Source organism: Miniopterus natalensis, chromosome 17, assembly GCF_054644295.1.
Source record: "Miniopterus natalensis isolate mMinNat1 chromosome 17, mMinNat1.hap1, whole genome shotgun sequence".
Taxonomy (NCBI): Eukaryota; Metazoa; Chordata; class Mammalia; order Chiroptera; family Miniopteridae; genus Miniopterus; species Miniopterus natalensis.
This window is the reverse complement of record NC_142097.1, coordinates 36,791,044-36,809,929: the sequence shown is the minus strand read 5'-3', so window position 1 is coordinate 36,809,929 and position 18,886 is coordinate 36,791,044. Positions and strand designations below refer to the sequence as shown.

The 18,886-nt window shown below is 44.9% G+C and overlaps 1 protein-coding gene, 1 long non-coding RNA gene and 2 other non-coding genes across 4 annotated transcripts in view; 1 reads left to right on the top strand and 3 right to left on the bottom strand.

Moving 5' to 3' along the window:
- TEX2 (testis expressed 2) overlaps positions 1-16,313 on the top strand; it is a 79,596-nt gene extending 63,283 nt beyond the window's left edge. The window contains exons 8-12 of the mRNA XM_087826297.1: positions 3,771-3,903; positions 9,484-9,609; positions 11,027-11,236; positions 13,129-13,249; positions 14,767-16,313. Coding sequence (XP_087682423.1) covers positions 3,771-3,903; positions 9,484-9,609; positions 11,027-11,236; positions 13,129-13,249; positions 14,767-14,889 — 713 coding nt within the window. The 3' untranslated portion in view covers positions 14,890-16,313. The remainder of the gene's footprint in view (positions 1-3,770; positions 3,904-9,483; positions 9,610-11,026; positions 11,237-13,128; positions 13,250-14,766) is intronic.
- Positions 16,314-17,159: 846 nt separating this feature from the next.
- On the bottom strand, positions 17,160-17,291 carry LOC148091300 (small nucleolar RNA SNORA76). The gene has a single exon (XR_015715942.1). It is a non-coding gene; the product is annotated as a small nucleolar RNA SNORA76 (small nucleolar RNA).
- A 25-nt stretch (positions 17,292-17,316) lies between these two features.
- LOC107531110 (uncharacterized) lies at positions 17,317-17,650 on the bottom strand. The gene is made up of 2 exons (XR_001602601.2): positions 17,595-17,650; positions 17,317-17,405 (listed from the first exon to the last, which is right to left on the bottom strand). It is a non-coding gene; the product is annotated as an uncharacterized LOC107531110 (long non-coding RNA).
- On the bottom strand, positions 17,475-17,544 carry LOC148091299 (small nucleolar RNA SNORD104). The gene has a single exon (XR_015715931.1). It is a non-coding gene; the product is annotated as a small nucleolar RNA SNORD104 (small nucleolar RNA).
- Positions 17,651-18,886: the final 1,236 nt, after the last annotated feature.

The window sequence follows — 18,886 nt, the reverse complement described above, 5'->3', positions numbered from 1 at the left end:
AGTGAGACCGATGCCTCTTAGTTATTTTAATAGTAATAAAACAGTTACCAGCTGAGTGAAACTGCTAGATGGATGTGGCCACAGTAGAACTGTTCCTGAGGCTGCGGGGTCTGTTAAATAGAATACCAGGAAGAAGGCAGAGGAACCTCTGTTCTGGTTGTCTCTGGTGATGCCCGCCAAGGCTGTTAATGATCTCTGGTGGCATCGCAGTCTCATCTGCACCAGGTGGCCCAAGCATCTTTATTCTTCAGGTGTAAACCTCCTGAGGGCAGGGATTCCTCTCAGTGTCTTTAGCTCTGATATCTTGCACTAAGAACTCAATAAGCATTTTTGGATAGAGTGAACTGTAACTTTTGCTGCAGTCTCCCTCTGAATAATGGTGGTGGAGGTAACTGATCCTTTCCTCATGAAGCTGAAGAGTGGAAAAACAGTCATCTGAGCTGCTAACAGGTCCTTGCAATGAAGATGCACTGAAGCTCGCCATTGTCCTTGTCAGTTGTGTTTTCCGTGTTACAGAATAAAGTGCTGGTTTTAGGGGGACTTGTTGGTAATCAGGCATCACCCTTCACCACTGGACAGCTCCTCAACATGAGGGGCCCTGTTGTGGACTGAATGTTTGTGTCCCCCCAAATTCATATGTTGAAGTCCTAACTTACAATGTGATGGTATTTGGAGGTAGGGTCTTTGGAAGTAATTAATTAGGTTTAGATGAAGTTATGAGGGGGGTTGCTTATGATAGGATTAGTGTCCTTCATAAGAAGAGACCAGAGAGCTATGTTCTGTCTCTGCCATGTGAGGACACAGTGAGAAGGTGGCCATCTACAAGCCAGGAAGAGAGCCCTCACAAGGAACTGAATTGGCCAGTACTGGATCTTGGACTTCTGCCTCCAGAACTGTGAGAAATAAATGTCTGTTGTTTAAGTCACCCAGTTTATGGTGTGTTGTTATCACAGCCCAAGCTAAGACAGGACTCGTGTGTTTATGTCCTTTCCGAGAACCTCTCAGGACAGACTGCCTTACTCCTATTTAAAGGCTTAAAAAATTGTCCTCCTCAACCTCTGGTTTCTGTCCTTGAGCAGTACCAAGAGCAGATGGTTACAGAAGCCAGCATTTAAATGAAATGCCTCGCAATAAAGTCTTAACATTTGTCAAGAGCACAAAAGAAACAACTGTGTAACTGCCTTCATCCAGATGAGTAGCATTCAGCTCAGTTAGGTTAAGTCGCCACTCGTGGAATAGTGTATGTCCCATCTTCACATTGTTACTACATATGTCTTCAATGGGAAGACAACCTTTCTAGAAACTGTTAATTTCATCTTCCAATCTTGCAAGGCGGCAGCCTCCTGACTCACCCGTTATGTAACTAGCTGGCCTTGGCTCCAGGTTGTTGTGCTCCCAGGTTTTCAGGGTGCTTTCTGCCTGCTGCATCTTGTCACAGAAGCAAGTTTTTCTTGCACCTAGTGCTAAAATTGTCTTCCTTCCCTCACCTGAATGCAAGCACGTCATATTAAAGTAATTTGTTGGAATATTTGCAGTTTGTGTCTATTTTTAAAGGTTCTCAAACCACTCTTGACCTCTGCATATTTTCACTGAGAACCAGGGCTGAGCAAGGCCCCATGGGTGGGCCTCATGGGACATATACAATGATATAAAACACAAACCCTGTCCCCATGCATAAGCTCGGTCAGAGGTCCACCTCTCGTCCCCTCCCCTGCCCAGACAGGGCTCCCTGGCTGCCAGTGCAGCCCCTCCCCTCGTGGCCTGCAGCCTCCTCTGGCCTGGTTCTGTCTGCTATGGCAGCAGCAAACTGGGCTGGAGCAGGAGTCGTGGAAGTCGGGAAGTGGGCTGGCAATGGCAGAGAAAGGGAAGAACCCTGGCCAGGATGTGCCGGCTGCTGGGCTACACACATCAGTGTGGTTCCCTTGTGCAGATGAGGCCGGAGCACGGAGGTCGAGGAACTTCCCTGTGACTGGGCTCCATGTGCTCTTCCCTTCTCTTCCCTGCCTCAGCTCCGGGAAGGTAGGGCATGGACCACATGTCACTGAGGGAATGTCCCAGTGACAGGAGCATGGGCCAGAAGCCTACTAAGCCTGTGTTCATAGTCCTGGATTTAAAAACAGACAAACAAAACCTCCCACTTTATAAGAAGTCAAATTCTGGTGCCTTTACTATGACAACCTTCTAAGGCAATAAATACATACTATTAATATTTATTAGAAACCTGACTAGAATTGTCAAAAGAAGTGAATATGTCTGAATATGTGCAGCAAGCCCGTAATTTGGGCCTATTGATTGTAAAGTTAAATAAAGCTGAAGATATAGAATAAATATTTTCTTTATTGATGTTCTTTTTATATTGAGTTTAACATCTATTAATATCAAGGCTTTTGCCCTGACCCTTCTTCTGGAAGTGATTAATGACTAAAGGTCTTTATGAAAGCAGATGTGCCCTTTATTTCCAGTAGCAGTACCTTTGCAGAACAAGCTAATTGATGGTTTCTAACTGCTTAATGTAAGCAAGAAATAAAGCAGTTTTGTCAGTTGCTACAAAGAAGACAATCACAACTGGTCTGCATATCACTTAATTAAACCAGGCCATTCATGGAAAGTGATTACCTTCAATTATGATAAAAAGAATTTGTTGAAAACAAATTGGAAATCATTCTGCCTTTGGTGAGGAATTATATACCATTAGTGCTTCTTGAGGTTAAGCAGAGCTTTTAGCTGAGGTTGTGGCCGAATGGGGGATAGGTTATTTACTGTAATTGCTTGGAAATGCTGCTGTGCATGAACAGTAGTTTTAGATTAATTTTCTGCTTCCTTTAAGCGTTGTCATTTGTCTTCTGAGGATCTCTAGGAGTTTTATTAACATTTAAACACCTACTTGAAGGATCATATTTTGAAGGAAAGTCCATGAGATATTATGTCGCTCTCAGTCTGAAAAATCCCAGTCTGTCCTATCCTACCTGCCAAGTCACAGAATGTTGGTGGAGAAAGTCCTGAGGTGACTGGTCCCTGTTTGCATTTTAGATTCCTGCTGGTGGCCATCCCAGTGAAATGGCCTCTTAGATATGATCTCATTGACATGAGTAGCTTTTCTGAGGAATAGGTTCTTAAACTAAGATACAAAGTGATTACCCAGCTTTATCTGGATAATCCTGGGGTTCAAACATCAATTCTTTTGTTTCCATTACTAGGCAATTTCCAGAAAGAAAAGGGTTCTAAAAGTTTTTGTCACTGTCCTTATCACACCAAGCTAAGTCTGAACCACTTTTTGTGTCCCCCCCCCCCCCCCCCCCAATTGTAGATAATTTTAAGAAAGACATTGGCTCTCACTTGCCTCTAAAGAACAGCCCAGCTTGCGGTGAAATGTCTTGTCTGTACCTCTCTTCTGCCTCGTAACTGGCTGGGAATCAGCACACCTCGTCCTGGCTCTGCCTTGGGTCAAGCCACCCTCTCACTAAATGTGAGAAGAACCCGGAGGATGGGACCCTTCCAGCACGAACATGTGCGCTGAGCTCACTGTGACCGTTTTAATATTGAAATGCTGGCAATTTGCCAAGTGCCTGAACCATTTCCAGAAGCTTCTCTTTTCACGATTTCCTCTTGCATGCCTTAGTAGTACAGGCAGTATATATATCTATATGTCTGTAGACTTTCAATGTGATACCAGTTTAGATACTTTCAAATATAAGTTTTTATACTGTCATTTATAGCCATGTTTTTCTGGGGGGAAAAAAACACCTTCTGTTTTTTCACCATTTCTCCAGGACTCTGGATCGATTTGGAAATGTCCTACAATGGGTCCTTTCTGATGACTCTTGAGACCAAAATGAATTTGACCAAACTAGGTAAAGAGCCTCTTGTTGAAGCCCTGAAGGTTGGAGAAATTGGCAAAGAAGGGTAAGGGGCTATATGAATTTACTAATGCAACCCTGGGGAACCAACCTCTCCCTCCAGCCTTTGAGAAGCAGGTTCGATGTGTAGTAGTCCCGGGTGTTGAGAGAGCTCCCATGTAAGTGCTCCTGGACCACAGGGGGTTTCAGGGAATGGTTCCCTGGTTTCATCACCTGCACACTGCGAGTCCTCACTTCTACTCAGCGCCTTTGGGCCTCAGGGCTGCTGGTGGGGCACGCAGCATCGATTTCCCAGAAAGCATCATTCACAGAGGCCAGCAGGGCAGGCTTGTCTGTGCAATAAAATGCTCTGTGACGAACATCATTTCGAAAGTAGCCCTTCCAACTTCCAGCCACAAACAGCCATGTGTGGGCAAGGCTAGGGTCCCTAGGGGTTCTATATGCTTTAATCACAAGTATTTTTAATTCCTGATGGACTTTATAGCCAAGAGGGTGCTCTTAAAGTGTTTTGAGATGCATTTTCCGTAGCTAATACAATATTGACTTGTTTAGTAAATGCCTCTCTTTGTAGAAGATACTGCATCTACTGCCCAGAGTTTGATTTAGTAAAATTCCAAATTTGTGGGCTAATTAATAAAGTTTGATTTTTTTTTTTTTTTTTCTTAAATGCTTAGAATGGATAAGCTGGAAATATTACATTCCCTCACACCTTTAAATGACTGACTACAAATTTAAATTATATAATTGTTTTGACCAAACTAAAAATGCCCTTTGAAGTCTGCTTCTCACATTTTTAGTCCCCTGCATAGAATTAGCAGTATGATGACAGGGACATTTCACAGGAAGCCACCTTCTCAGAGTCTGAATGTAAGACACAGACTCTTAAATTTTTGCTTAGTTAGGATACTGACCTGATACTTCTATTTATATTGTGCTAATAGCAAGTGGGGGAGCTGGGTCATACATTCAAGAATGTTATTTTACTTAGATTATTCTGATATATCCAGGCTACTTAATGAAATGTACCAATTTTAATAATTGGAGAATTTCACCTGCTGTATGCAATCTAACCTGTATCTGTGCTATTTCCCTTTCCTTTTTCTATTTGGTAAAATGTGTTTGGATTCGGCAATCTGTGGATTTTATTTTCTGGTGAGTGGTATTTATTAACCCTCCGTGTAGCATTTCATACCCTGTCAGTGCTGAGTCTTGTTTGGCCCCATGTGACGCCACTATCATCATGTTCCTGGACATAAAGGCTCAGTGTGTAGATCTGAGAAGACTGAGATCAGGAGTACTTAAGAGGCTTCCCTGGCGGGGAAAAATCATACAAACTTCCTTGATTTGAATTGCTGGGGGATCTAGTCCTGTGGCTAGACTCAACTTCTGTCCCTACACACACACCCTGTCCATCCCCATGCACACCTGAGCATCATTAATCCTGCCTCATGGCAACAGTTGCAGAACCAGCTGCCTATAAAATGCAGCATGTCAGGCAGCAGCAGTCTTGAACATGAGATCTGTCTATAAACGGGAGCGCGACAGAGCAAACATTCGTCAGCATTTGTACAAGGAGCCCTTTCTGAAAACAGCCTGTGCTGGCTCAGAGCTCCTGGGACTCCATTGGAAGGGGGTGGTGTCTAGGGCAGCAAGTGGGACCCCAATATGGCCAGGTCCCTGAGATCCTTGCCACTTAGGTGTTTCACGTTAACTATTATTCATGTGGCTCTCTTGGCACAATTTCAGGTTCACAGACTGGCAGATCAGAGGATGGACATGTTTCTAAGCAAGCAGTCTTCTCTAGACTGTGTGAAAAAAATCCTCTGCTTTTGGAATGCGATGGTGTTATATTTAATTTGTAATATGTATCTAAAGTACCTTTTTTCTAGTAGAGCCTGATATAAAATGTTTTGCTTCTTCCTGTGAAGTTGTTAAATTTTATGTTGACATGTAAATTGACTGTCATGTAATGTTAAAAGCAAGGAAAAATACAATCCAGAAACACTTCGCTTGGGGTGGGCAGATGAGCCTTTAACCCTTTTTTGCATAAAAGACCTTTTTGGGGATCTGAGAGCTCTGGATCCCTCTCCCAGAAAATGCCCACATGTTGTACCATTTGGCTCTCAATTTCTGGGAGCAGTGAGAGCCTCTGAAAGCCCATCTGTAGCTAAAAACCTAATCCCAGAGGTGATCCTAGACTCCACTCACTTCCTTAGTCCTGCGTATGGAATCACACAGGCTACGTGCTGGAGGAGAGGCAGAAGTCAGTACGCACCCAGCTGTCACGCATGTGCTCTTCGGTACTGACGTTTTCCCTGATGTTAAACCTCTCCGAGGAGCAGTCTGAAGAGTTGGCCAGCAGCAGCCCTTTCCCTCCAGGCACTCCCTGGAGGTCCAGGGCCTCATTTTCAGGCAAGGGCTTGTTCCCAGCTGTCCAGCTCTGCAGGGTCTCTGCTGTGTGTCTGCTTTTCTCAGCCCCCTTCAAGTGTATAAATGATTGTGCCTGTGGGAGGTCTGAGGAGATGCTGCTCAACCTGTGAGAAGCAGGTTTTACTTACTGGTAGAAGTTGGTTCACATCTTCCCGTTACTGCCCTGAGGGTGATGGTGAGAAATTGAAATTGGTGCTTTATTCTAGTGAAGCCCGTTTCCCTTTGAAATGTGTATCCACTTTATATTTGCAGACATTTTTCCCAAATAGTCTTGTTATATACATAGTTAACATAGCTTTGAGGCAGTAATGTACTCAGTGGAATTCAGGTAGTGAGCTGAGCAGTCTTAACTCTAGGAATTGCCTGAAGAGGCCAACGGGAGTCGGCCAGGGAAATGTTCTGCGTGTGACCGCTCTTTAATAAAAGGTGGCCTTGGAGTAGGGCGTTTCCTGTAAGGCGCTTGGCCTATTCATGCTGTACCATTGCAGCCTGGACCTGGTGTGCATGTCCACATACAGAGGCCTCCTCTGTCAGTGTACCTTGAACCACCTCCACTGTTGCACCTGAGACACTGTCACTAGGTCCAGCTCTGTGGATGTACACACATGTGTGTCGGTGGCAGATGTGTGGGACAGATTTCTCTTAACTAAAGAAAATGAATACACTCTATGAGTGTGGGCCCCACAAAGCAGTCACCTCACTGGGCTGTTAATCTAGTTGTGCATCCTTCACTTAAAGCATTCTGGAGCTGCTCTTTTAGAATTGCCTCTGGAGTCTGTGACATTCTTTTAACTGTCCTGAGTGACAGAAAATCATCCTGCTGTGTAGATTAATTGGATCTTTGAGAAATTGCTACAAGTCATTCAAAGCCAATGGCAATAATGAGACCAAAAAATAAAATGTTTGTTCTGAGACAGAGTATCAGTGATAAAATAATTCACTTTTTCTTATGTGTCTGGCTCCAAACACATTTCCAAAAAGATTTTTAGCAGAGGCAGCAAAACCACAATAAGCCTTATAAGGTGACTCTTTGGAAGGATACACACTCATCTGGAATTCTAAGGTGTGTTTTTAAAAATTGGCTTTATTAGTTCTAGCACATCTTATGTAAATAAGGATGTGTGCAGTGTGTCTTTCCCTGAAGTTCATGCTGAAATCATAAACTGAGATCATAAAATGCACGTTCAGTTATAAAACTGAGTATTAGCCAAACAGTTACACATTTAATTAGTAAGTGCCATGTAACATAGCTCCCCCTGCAGAGAGTAGAGGTAACATTTGGTCAAAATCAGAATTTTATGTCATCTGATCTGCTTTAACTGATACAGCATTGTCTAAATTATTCACCTCCAGCCACAAAATTTGTCCTATTCTCTGCCCTGCGGCAGATTAATTCGAGAACCTGAGAGCTCACTGCAGTGCTCGGCCTTCGGCACCTTCTGCCTGGGTCTGGAGGCTGCCAGATGACAAATGCCGGTGAGGACAGGAGGGGGCAGTGGCTCAGCAGGTTTCACTGTGGTCCCAGAGCTTGAGGCAGCCTTTCGTGCTGGTGGGCGGGGACAGGACACAGATGCCTCACCTGCATCACTGGGTGAGGGCCAGGGAGCCCAGTCACTCCCCTAGAGATGGATACATTTCTGAGATGCTTGTGTTATCCTTGGGGATTTGTGTCCCTGACTTTCCTCATCTCAAGAGCCTATTTAAGCGTTTTTGGAAGTTATATTTTGCTAGGTACATTTAAAATAGAGAAGCTCTAGTGAGGGCTGTCTGTCCATGGGAAGCTGTGAAGTCACGTTGTCACCATCGAACACATAACACGTTTCCGGGACTAGCTGGCCTCTGATGGAGGAGGAAGGACCTCAGTTCGGAGCTGTTGCTGTTGCCCTTTCCCTGGCCAGGGACAAGAAGCTTTTGTGTCTGCAGAGGGAGTTTCCCTTTAACACTACACCCAGCCTGTTGGCTGAAGGGCTGGCTCTAATGTTTCAGAGCTGGGGTTGAGGAGGATCCGGGTGTCCTGCCAGGGAGGACACTCGTGGGGTCCTCTTACAGCCAGGCTCCTGTTTCAGGGGCGGAGATTTCAATCCTGCCCGCCCAGTGCTGGGGCTTCTGCTGGGCCTTCAAATCCACACCAGCGTGTGTGCCCTGCCCTTGGGTGCCCTTGGCTCCGGTTGGCTAGGAGATGACTGCTCAGATAGGCTTCTTCTGGTGGCCCAAGGGCAACATCAGAGGAAAACCCCAAACGATTGCACCTGCAGGGAGATGGGACCTAAGTTCTACTGCCTTGCCCCCTTGTTAAAAATACAAGGCCCAGTTTCTGCTTGGTGACCATTTGGTTGCTTAATAGTGTTCAGAGACTACTCTGTCCTTTGTTCATTTTGTCCCAGTTAAGTCTCTGAGCCTCAGAATTGGGCCCTGCCCGTCTGCCTCCCTGAAGTGAGGCCATCATCCAGGGAGGGAGCTGCCTTTTGTGGGGCTGAAGCTCAGCCAAGAAGCCACCAGTGACCCTGAGTGGGGACCCTTGGTCACGCACTGCTGCTTGGTGACTCAGCAACCCTTGGGCCTCTGGAAACCGAGTATCCAGCCTGGACAGTCCTGGGTTCTCATGTCAGTTGCTTCCTAGAGTCCCTTGAGATTTGTACTCTGTAGTTGTTTGGTTGTTGGCTTTTTCTGTGACCTTCAGGAGCTGGGCCAGATATGGGATAAGAAGGGGTGTTGAGTCTAAATAATTTGGAGGTAACAAAACCACAGTGTCTTAGTTTTTGAATCCAGCCCATCAAGGGACTTGTCTGAACATCATCATCATTGGCGAGGGGTGGTCGGGTCTCCCACAGACGCTGTCACCTCACCCTTGCAACAACCATCACTCTTTCCAGTCACCCTCCCACTTGGCAGTTGCTGCACTGCTGAACCCATTGCATTTTGTGTCGGTGCACCAAACTCCCACCACCTGTCTTGACGCATGCGCAAAAGTGAGCTCTTTGGACCCAAGCCCTCTGTACCTCCCAGGGGACTTGGCTCTGAAGTGTCTCCTGGGTCACCAGTCCAACCCCAGCCTCTGGGATTGGGCCTCTTCTTTTTGGGGTGGGTTGGGGAGAATGATGACTCCTGTGGTGGTGGTGGCGGCGGAGCAGCTGTGCTCTTTCTGAGCAGAGCCTGGGTGCTGGGCAGGCTGCGGTGGTGACTCTGTCCTGTTCAGTTTCAGGCCCAGGGCGTACTGTCTGGCTGACAGTGATGAGGAGTCCTCCAGTGCTGGCTCCTCTGAGGAAGATGATGCACCAGAGCCCAGCGCAGGAGACAAACCACTTCTCCCAGGGGCCGAAGGGTGAGTGAATCCAGCTCCCGGGCTCTGTAGCAATCAGGGCAGCAAGTTGGGAGTGAGCTTTTTCCCTCTTTCTCTGTGGTCTTCCTTCCCCCTTAGCATTGAGTGAATGGTTTTTGCATTAATAACCCAGTCAGTGGCTTGTCTAAATTCCAGGCCCAGAAGCAAAAAGACCCATATAGCTTTCTTTCCTTAAGAGTGTCTCAAACAAAATGGCTTTCTTGGGCCACTGGAGTAATAGAACTGAAGGGCGTGCTTATCACAGGGAGCACAAATTATACAACATCGCCCCCTGGTGCTCAGTGGGGAGCATTACTCTCCCTTCATTGGGTCACAGGTCTTTCTGTTGAGCCGCTAGTTCCTTCAAAGCTGAGACATTTGGGGATTTCTTTGGTGGATTTTGAAACTGTGGATCACTTAGCTGATCTTTTGAATCATTAACTTCATTTCTGGGGCTCTCTTTGTCTGTTCCTTGGACTGTGGAATGGTCAGAGTGCTTAAACAGCCTCTTTGTACGGGTCTTTTAATTATTTAGAGATTATAAAGTACCAGAAGCATCTATAAGAAAATATCAGCCTATTCACTTTTGAAATCCTACAGAAGATGGAAAGAGAACCCAGATGTTTGAGGAGCTGGTTCTAAAGTTTGTGTGCATTGTTTAAAATCTATCCTAGGAATGGTTGCTTTTCCCTATACACTTAGCCACACTTCCTGACCCTCTGGAACTGTGGGGGACTGTGAGAAGCAATATCCTCCCTTCTCAGGCAGTCTTTTGGTAGATATGACCAGATACAGGAGCTTGCCTTCTTGGCCTGCTAGCATGTCAGCTTGATGGAGCATTTTTCTTTGGAAGTCCCTAAGCCCATTAAAAAATAGTTGCCATTCAAAGTTGGTATGACACCACCTAAACTACAGTCAGTAAAAAGTTGTTTTGTGTCCCTATCAATGCAGTATGATTTCTTAGTGCCATCTAGAGATGGTGATATTTCTCTAAGAGGACACATTCGGTATTTGAGTGTTATAAACATGAGATGCCTTCTCAGTTTGCCCTATGAGAACTTTGTGTGACCCTCCATTGTCAAGACTCGGCTCTGAGTGATCTTTCCACCTTATCTGAAGTAGTAGTTTTCAACTGGGGATTTTTTGTACCCCAGGGGACATTTAGCAATGTCTGATGACATTCTTTATTTTCATGAAAGGGGAGGAATGTGCTAATGACAGTAGGTAGAGACCAGCAATGCTGCTGAACATTTTACAACACACAGGACAGTCCCCACAGCAGAGAACTGCCCAGTCCAAAGTGTGAGCGGTGCTGTGGCTAAGAAACTCTCTTCAAAGTTAAAGTGAATAGAGCCACAAAGCTTTCGTTTGGGAAGGAGCAAAGTTTATATTAACACCCATTTGTGTTCTTGGTGTAAAGGTTTGTTGGAGGCCATCGAACAAGTAAGATTATGAGGTTTGTTGATAAAATTACCAAGTCAAAATATTTCCAAAAAGCAACGGAGACAGAGTTCATTAAAAAGAAGATTGAAGAGGTCTCCAATACACCCCTGCTGCTAACTGTAGAAGTACAGGAATGTAAAGGCACCTTGACCGTCAACATTCCACCTCCCCCAACTGACCGAATATGGTACGTAGAGGGGCCTGGGAGGACCACTGCGATCTTCCTTGTTGCGTGACCATAAAAATCCCGGCCTGTTTACCCCTGACATTATGGAAAGTACCTTCTCCTGGGCAGAAACACTTTCAGACGTTTTTCATGGAACACACTCTCCTGTGAATGGTTAATTCACCTTTGAAGATTCATCCTCGCGTGTTAGGAAGAGGCAGGTTCGGTAGGTGAAGCTGATGGGCTGAGCTGTTTCTATGTGTGATCTTCCTACTCTCTAGAGACAACTTTTTCCACCAGGAAGAAGAGCTGCCATTTGTGGAGCTCTCGTCTGCCAGCCTGCGGTGTAGCTGCTTTACCTGGTTGGTCCTCACAGCATCCTGTGGAGTTAGGTGCCGTTGTCCCCACTCCACAGACGGGGGTCGCGCATTCAGCAGAGGCCAGGGAGGTTAGGGAAGACTTGCCTGAGTCAGGCCTAGATGTTCAGGAGGCAGGAGCATGCGCACATGGGAACTGTGGTAGGAGGCCTATCCAAGGAGTTGTAACTGAATGAACTAGTGGTTCTCAGCCCACCTGTATGTCACAGTTATGTGGGGACTTGTTAAAGTTATTCCCAGCCCAGGACCCAGGATTCCTGGGGTGGGGAACTGGCCAGGATTGAGAATCACTGAAATAAATCATTCATGGGTCCAGCAGAAGAAAATCGCTGTTTTTGAATCTCAATTTAAAATTAATATTCCACATCCTATAAAATGTACTAAGTGTATACAGGATTGCACAAGAGATTCTGTGGTACCAAGATAGCTCTGTTCTATCATAGAGTGAAACCAACATGCTAGCAGTACACATCCTTAGTGTTCAGAGGGTTTGTAGGAATGATCCAAAGAGGATTTTTGAGTTGACTAATCATTTAATGATGTTATTGGTGTTTCCCAGTAAAAACTTAAAAATACCATTTTAGATTTTATTTTTTAAAAATATTTTCATTGGAAAAAAATGATAAAAAAAGCCTATAATCTTACCATCCAGAAATAACCAGTTAATACCTTTCTGTACGGTCTTTCAAACCTAACTAAATTTTTAAAAAAATACTAAGAGTTGATAACATTTCTTTCCCTTCTAAGCTTTATCAGTTATAAATGCCACTGCTCAGTGGGAGATAAAATCGAAGGTCTCTACGATGCATGCTCAAAGCTGAACCATTTAATGGTCCACAATGATAAGTCTAGATATTGAAGGTGTTTAGAAACATTTATAGCAATTTGACATTTTTATTGTTTTTTTAAAACATTGGTCCATGACAGATTGAAGTTTTCAGATAGTTTGATAGCACACGGTCTGTTGTCTGGATACTTTATCACTAGTTCTGACTGCCAGTCTGTTCCATTGAGAAGCCTTAGTAGGCATGATGTGGCCTGTGGAATGAAAATGCAGGTTTTCATAGAATGTTCTGTTTACATACACATATTAGGAGTATGGGGAGAGTGGCCACTTCTCTCAGTGGTCCCATCTTGGGAGTGAGAATCAGAGAGGCACTTTCACTTCCTGCCTTATACACTTGTATATTTTGGGGCTTATATATAGACTACTTTTATAAAAATAGAAACAAAAAGGTTGTTGCCATTTTAGGAAAAATAAAGCCCAGGTTGCTGGCTTTTCCTCTGGGGCTTCCTGGCTTTCCCAGTTTGTCAGAACTGTTCTCAGATCATCACACCCCTGCCCTGTACGCAGTCCAGGGCACGAGTCCACAGTTCATACCTGCTGTGCTGAATTACTTTTTAGAAGGGATTATCAGAATAAGAACATTTAAGTAGTGGTAAAGTCCTGTGTAAATGAGGAATGTGTGCTGTTGGTACTTGTCTGCTTCCTTTCTTTGCATCTAAATGTGGTTATTACTTGTCTTTTATAAAAAGGTATGGTTTCCGGAAGCCACCATATGTAGAGCTGAAAGCTCGGCCAAAACTTGGAGAGAGAGAAGTGACTTTAGTTCATGTGACAGACTGGATAGAGAAGAAACTGGAGCAAGAGTTTCAGGTACGCCTGCAGGGTCATCTAGTGTTTCACAGAGGCTGGAGCTCTGGGTAGGGAACAGAGGTCTGAACTTCATATGGGTCAGGATCCTCTTGAGGATCCTCACCCTAGGAAAGTACACATATGGTCAAACAGGTGTAATAGTTTCAAAAACTCAAACTCATCCACAGCACCCTGTTTAGCCTTCAAAAAAGAAACCCAAAAGGTGGGGTCAGGTCTCAAAATGACTGTCTTGTACAGTAAGCTTGGTGAAGGTTGAGCCCTCTGTTTAAGGGTGGGCCATCTTTGGATTATGTGGGCCCACTACCCATGGTCAGTGAGGTTGCTCCCCCCTGCACCCTCGTGTGATATCCACCTTGCTCAGTTTGTTCAGTTCTCATGGAAACCCTACCCCCTACCCCGGAATCTAAAGATGCACCAGGCCTGTCCCTCCCCTGTGGATCCTCCAGGGTAGCCTTGGAGTTTCCTAAGCCAGAGCTCACTCTCCAGGCCTGTCTTCTACATTCTGCCACCAAGGGTTAATAACAGTGTAGCCGAAGCCCTGGGATGAGCTATTTTTATCAAATTTTAATCAGATATTTGAGGCACAGTTCTTTCAAGGTTTTATGGATTAGCAATTTATTGACTTTGTACTGGATTTCACCTTTAGAAGAAGACACATATATTTTTACAGTGGTATGTTTTGAGTTACTACCTTGAAAATGGTATTTTTATTATTTAAAAGCTATAAATTAAATATACTCGGAAACCAATTTCTGGAAAGCTTATCATCACCAAATAGAAAAGTGCTTTGAACCTAATTATGGGAGACACCTTGTGCCTTCAGTTAGAAAACATTTTATCTCCCTAGATTGTACGTTAGGAATTCAAGGTCATCTTTTTTGGGGGTATCAGGGTATGAGGAATGAAAGAAGGAACAAGGGGTCAGAGGTTGGTGCCTGGTATTTTTTAGGCAAATTGGGAAGTGAAAGGGTAAGTGCTGCATTCTCCCGTAGCCACCTGTTTTTGTTTTCATTTATGCTTTTGGAAGAGAGCCTTACTGAAGGTTGAATGTGTTGCCGTAATTTACTTATGTAAGTCTATTTCATATACAGGCAAAGCACCATTACTATCAACCACTGATTATCCTTTGGGTAACTATAGTAGGATTTTTTGGTCTGGTCCTGGTTTTTAAAAAAAATTATACATTTTGTTGCTAGATTTAAATGGATAAATTCACTTGGAGTATGTCTTCTAGAAATAATGAGCAACTTAGCCAGTGCTCTTAAAATAACGTCAAGTCCATTTGTCAGTTTACGAATAATTTCATTATATGTACATGAAATCAAAGGTTGCTTCTGCCTTCGGGGCTGAATTTCCTGGGTTCTTGTGTTCATAGTGGAAGAATCAGTTTGGAATGTGTAGGGAGTTGTTTCATCTGTATTTTAAAAACTTGTCTAAAGCCTAATGATCAGAGCAGGGAGGGTGACAGCCTGAGAAAACAAAGCATTTTTCTACACGGCTGCTCTTTCTCCCTACAGAAAGTTTTTGTCATGCCAAACATGGATGATGTCTATATCCCTATAATGCACTCAGCCATGGACCCTCGCTCCACCTCCTGCCTCCTGAAAGACCCGCTTGTGGAGGCTGCTGACCAGCTGTGATGGGGGAAGACCTGACGTTGCCAGTATTACAAGATCTAGCTCCAGGTGCGGGGTTCTTGGCTACCGTCTGTGCTGTAGCACAGGCCTTTCCTCTTGCCACAGCTTCTGCCCTCTGCCTGCCAGTGCCCATTCCACTGTGAGGTGTCATTCCATGCATCCAGCAACTGGTGTCTGGATTGCCTACTGCAAAGCTTTGACTCAAAGGAGATTGGATGAATCATCATGGTGGATCCAGAGGTTATGTGACTCACACCATTGCTTTTTTTGAGTCTTATCAGTTTTTGTGGCAACAAAAGAGCACAGTAAGAGCAAAGCTACACCTGGAAGGCTTCCTTCCCCTCGCCTCAACTCCAAAGCTTTCCTCAGGCAGCCAGAGCACAAATAGAACATTTTCTCACTCCTAGTTTGTATGTGAAGCAGTCTCCACATTCTGAGGATGTCAATGTGGTAACATGTGGAGGGCGGGGAATGGAATTTTGTAAACTATTTCATTGGTGACAAAGAGATATGCATAGCAACTCACTTTCCTTCATATTAAATTGTGCATCTTGGAAGCAAGTAGCCATAGAACATACACTCACACATGATCAAACCATCCCAAGCCTTCTACCAATGAGATACAATCACTTGGTTCTAATCCCAAATGGTTTCCTGATCCGAGCACGTGAAAACGTCAACCACATAATGACCAGATCACCGTCTTCTAGTGTGCTCCAGGAAACTTTATATAGGTATCTAAAGGCTTTGTTCATCTAATGGTTTGGGATGTTTTGTGGTCAGTTTCCTTTTCTAATGACCCAAACTTAACAGCTATCATGAGAGTCAAGACCAAAAGCCTGCTCAACATCAAACACTACATATCTCAAAATTGTGATATTTCTTCAACGTTGCCAACCTTAATTTGTGCATTTGTGTCAGAATGTTTAGTTTACAAGTGTGGAGGCCGTAATTGTATAATTTGCTTTGAGAAGTACATAATGATTGTTTAAAGCTGCATTTAACATCAAAATTACGTTGGGTAATTTTTGATAATTTACGTGTACTAAGCTAATAGTGGTTTTTTAAAACAGCACCTTGCCTGAACATGACCTTAAAGAAATTAATATATTGAAAAAAATATTGGAACCCTTCTTTGATTACTTTAATTGCACCATTAAACCACTTGACTTAAATTTGACCATTCCAGTCTGTGTGCTGTTCTAATTTCTCATTGTGTAAGCCAGTTTGCCAGTCAGTCCAATTGTCTTGTTCACTGGTCTTTAAAAGTTCTGTGCAATAACTAAAGGCAAAGGACTAGATGCACTACTGTGTATTGTAGAACGACACATGACTGTACCTTATTGCACTTAAATGGTATGTGGGGGATTTACAATCGCTTGCGTTGTTTCACAAAATAAATATCTCATGTCAAATACTAGATAAAAGCATGTTATTTCTACTGAATCCTGTTTAGATAATAGGCACAGAATACAGTGGGTACAGGGCCATCCGCTGCCAAAAGCAGCTTCAGTGTTCCTGAGTGATCACTAGACCAGCATTCTTAAGGATCCCAGATAGTCACTCACCACACCTGACCTGAGCTAGGAGCTATTATCCTCGATTCACATTTAACCCGAGGGGGACAATCCTGAACTGTATCGCCTAGTGGTCCTGCTCCTTGAGGCCCCTCCAGTTGCCAGTTTACACTGTACTTGTGCTTCCTTGTACTCAGAAGTGATGCACAGTAAGTCTAAACCCAGGTGAGAGATTGTCAGTTAGAATCTGGATTACAAGAAACTGCAATTATTCAGGTGCACTTGTGCCCAATGCATAAAATCTAACCTTCACAACTACCCTGTTGCAAGCTGTTTAGGCCGAGACACATTGATTTATCCAGCGCTTTAGCCCCACGCTTGGCACGGTATCCAAATAAGCAGTTGGCTCTAAACGTTAGTTTTCGTAAAAAGGTCACAGCCACACCTTAGCCAGATTAAATTCCTACGTCTCAAGACCGAAGCCCGTTCCAGTCACGTACACCACACCCTACTGCAAGGCCACGGCCCGTTCCTCCTCTTTCTCTGCCGCTGGCCACACCACGGTTAACTTAAGGGGCATGTTGGTCTCACTGGTCAAGGAGAGCCGGGACTTACAGGGCAAGCGCAGGCAATGTGCGGGACACTAGGTGGCAGAGCCTACAGGACCCCCGACGTCTCCACAGGGCATTTCAACCTTAGCTTAAGGGTTGGGTCGGCCACAACCCCCAGAAAACCCGCGCAGGCAGCGCGATGCTGCCGTGTCGCTCGCGGTTAAAAGGGCCGCCGGCGGGGAGCAGACGGCCCCAGTTATGCGCAAGCAGGTGCTCTGGCGCTGCAGCCTGACCCCCGGCGCCACGCGCAGGCGCAGCGAGGGCTCAAAGGCAGCGCGTCACAAGAAACACCGACAACAGCGTTAGGATCAAGCCATTTTATTGAGGGCCTTCAGGGGTGAGTCGACGCTCTTGAGGGAACGAGATCCGACGTCCTCCGCCCGGCCGGGATCTGCAACGAGAGCGGTGGGTAAGCCGTGTGCCCCCCGGCCCGTTCCCTCCTCGCCGCCACGGCGGCCAGACTCAGACTCTAGTTCGCATCACCCTTGTCAGCAGTCTAACACGTGCTTTGATTGATATGTCATCACCGCTGGCACTCGCCTCCCACCGCGGCCACAACCCACTGCATAAGCATCCTCACCTCCCCAGCTTCACAGCCGCCGAAAGGCGGAAGGACGCACACGGCTTGCACTTAAAGGAGCAGACAGGAAGTGGTTGGGCGGGCCTTCCCATTGTTAACCAATAGCGAGTCAAACTTCCGGCCACGTGCCTGGAACGTGGCCTAATGATTGGCCGTGTTCGCTGAGTCCTCCCGAATCTAGAGCGGTTACAAGCCAACCATGGAGACGGGCCGCCAGGAGAGAGAGGGTCGCGCAGGGTCCTAAATGCTTTCAGGTTTCTTTCCGCATCTCGGTCGCGGGCTTGTCGTTAGCGCGTCTCGCTACGGTCCACAACAGAAACCTTTACAAACGACAGAACGCAAGTAATGCCTAATTTGTTTGAGATATCCTGTATTTATGCCTGATTGTGAGTGTATGCACTGTCATTGATTGGTAGTGATGTGTTCAGGTTATGCTTCAACTACCAAATGCTGGTGGGAACGCGAAGCACCGAGAACTTTGCTCCGCTACTCTTCGGGAACACAAAATAGTACAACCATTTTTGAAAAGAGATCGGACAGTTTCTTATAAAGTTTAAACATGCACTTACCTTCCCTGTGACCTAGCTGGCCCTAGGTTTTCACCCAAGAGAAATGAAAATTTATGTTCACACAGATCCTGTGCACATATGTTTATAATAACACTATTCATAGTCCGCCCCTCCCCCCCCCCCCAAAACAGGACCGACCCCAGAGCCCTTTACTGGGTGAATTGTAAGCATGGTAAGGATGGTGGTGCATCCATACAATTGAATGCTACTCAGCAATAAAATGGAATGAATTATTGATGCATGCGACACTTGGAAGAATCTAGAGGCATTATGCTGAGCGAAAGGAGCCAGACTCAAAAGACAGGATGATTCCGTTTCTATAACTTTCTAGAAAAGACAAAACTATAAGGGTGGAGAACAGATCAGTTTCCAGGAATGGGGTGGGGTGAGGGTGTAATGTGACCCCAGAGGGCAGCAGGAGGGCATTTTGGAGGGTGATAGAATGGGTCTGTATCTTGACTGTGGTTACACAACTTTATGCATTTGTCAAAACTCGTAGAACTGTTCACCCAAAAGATTTAATTTTACTGTGTGAGATTTAAAAATAAAAAAATTAAAATATAATTATGCTTCATAATTTTCCTTGACTATTTCTTTGCTTTGTATTTTTGAGGCTATGCTGTTTATCTCATTATGGTTTGTGACTGATAATATTTCCATTGTGGATTACATATATTTATGTATGAAATAACACACTAAACTATGGTTTTTGCCTTGAGTTCT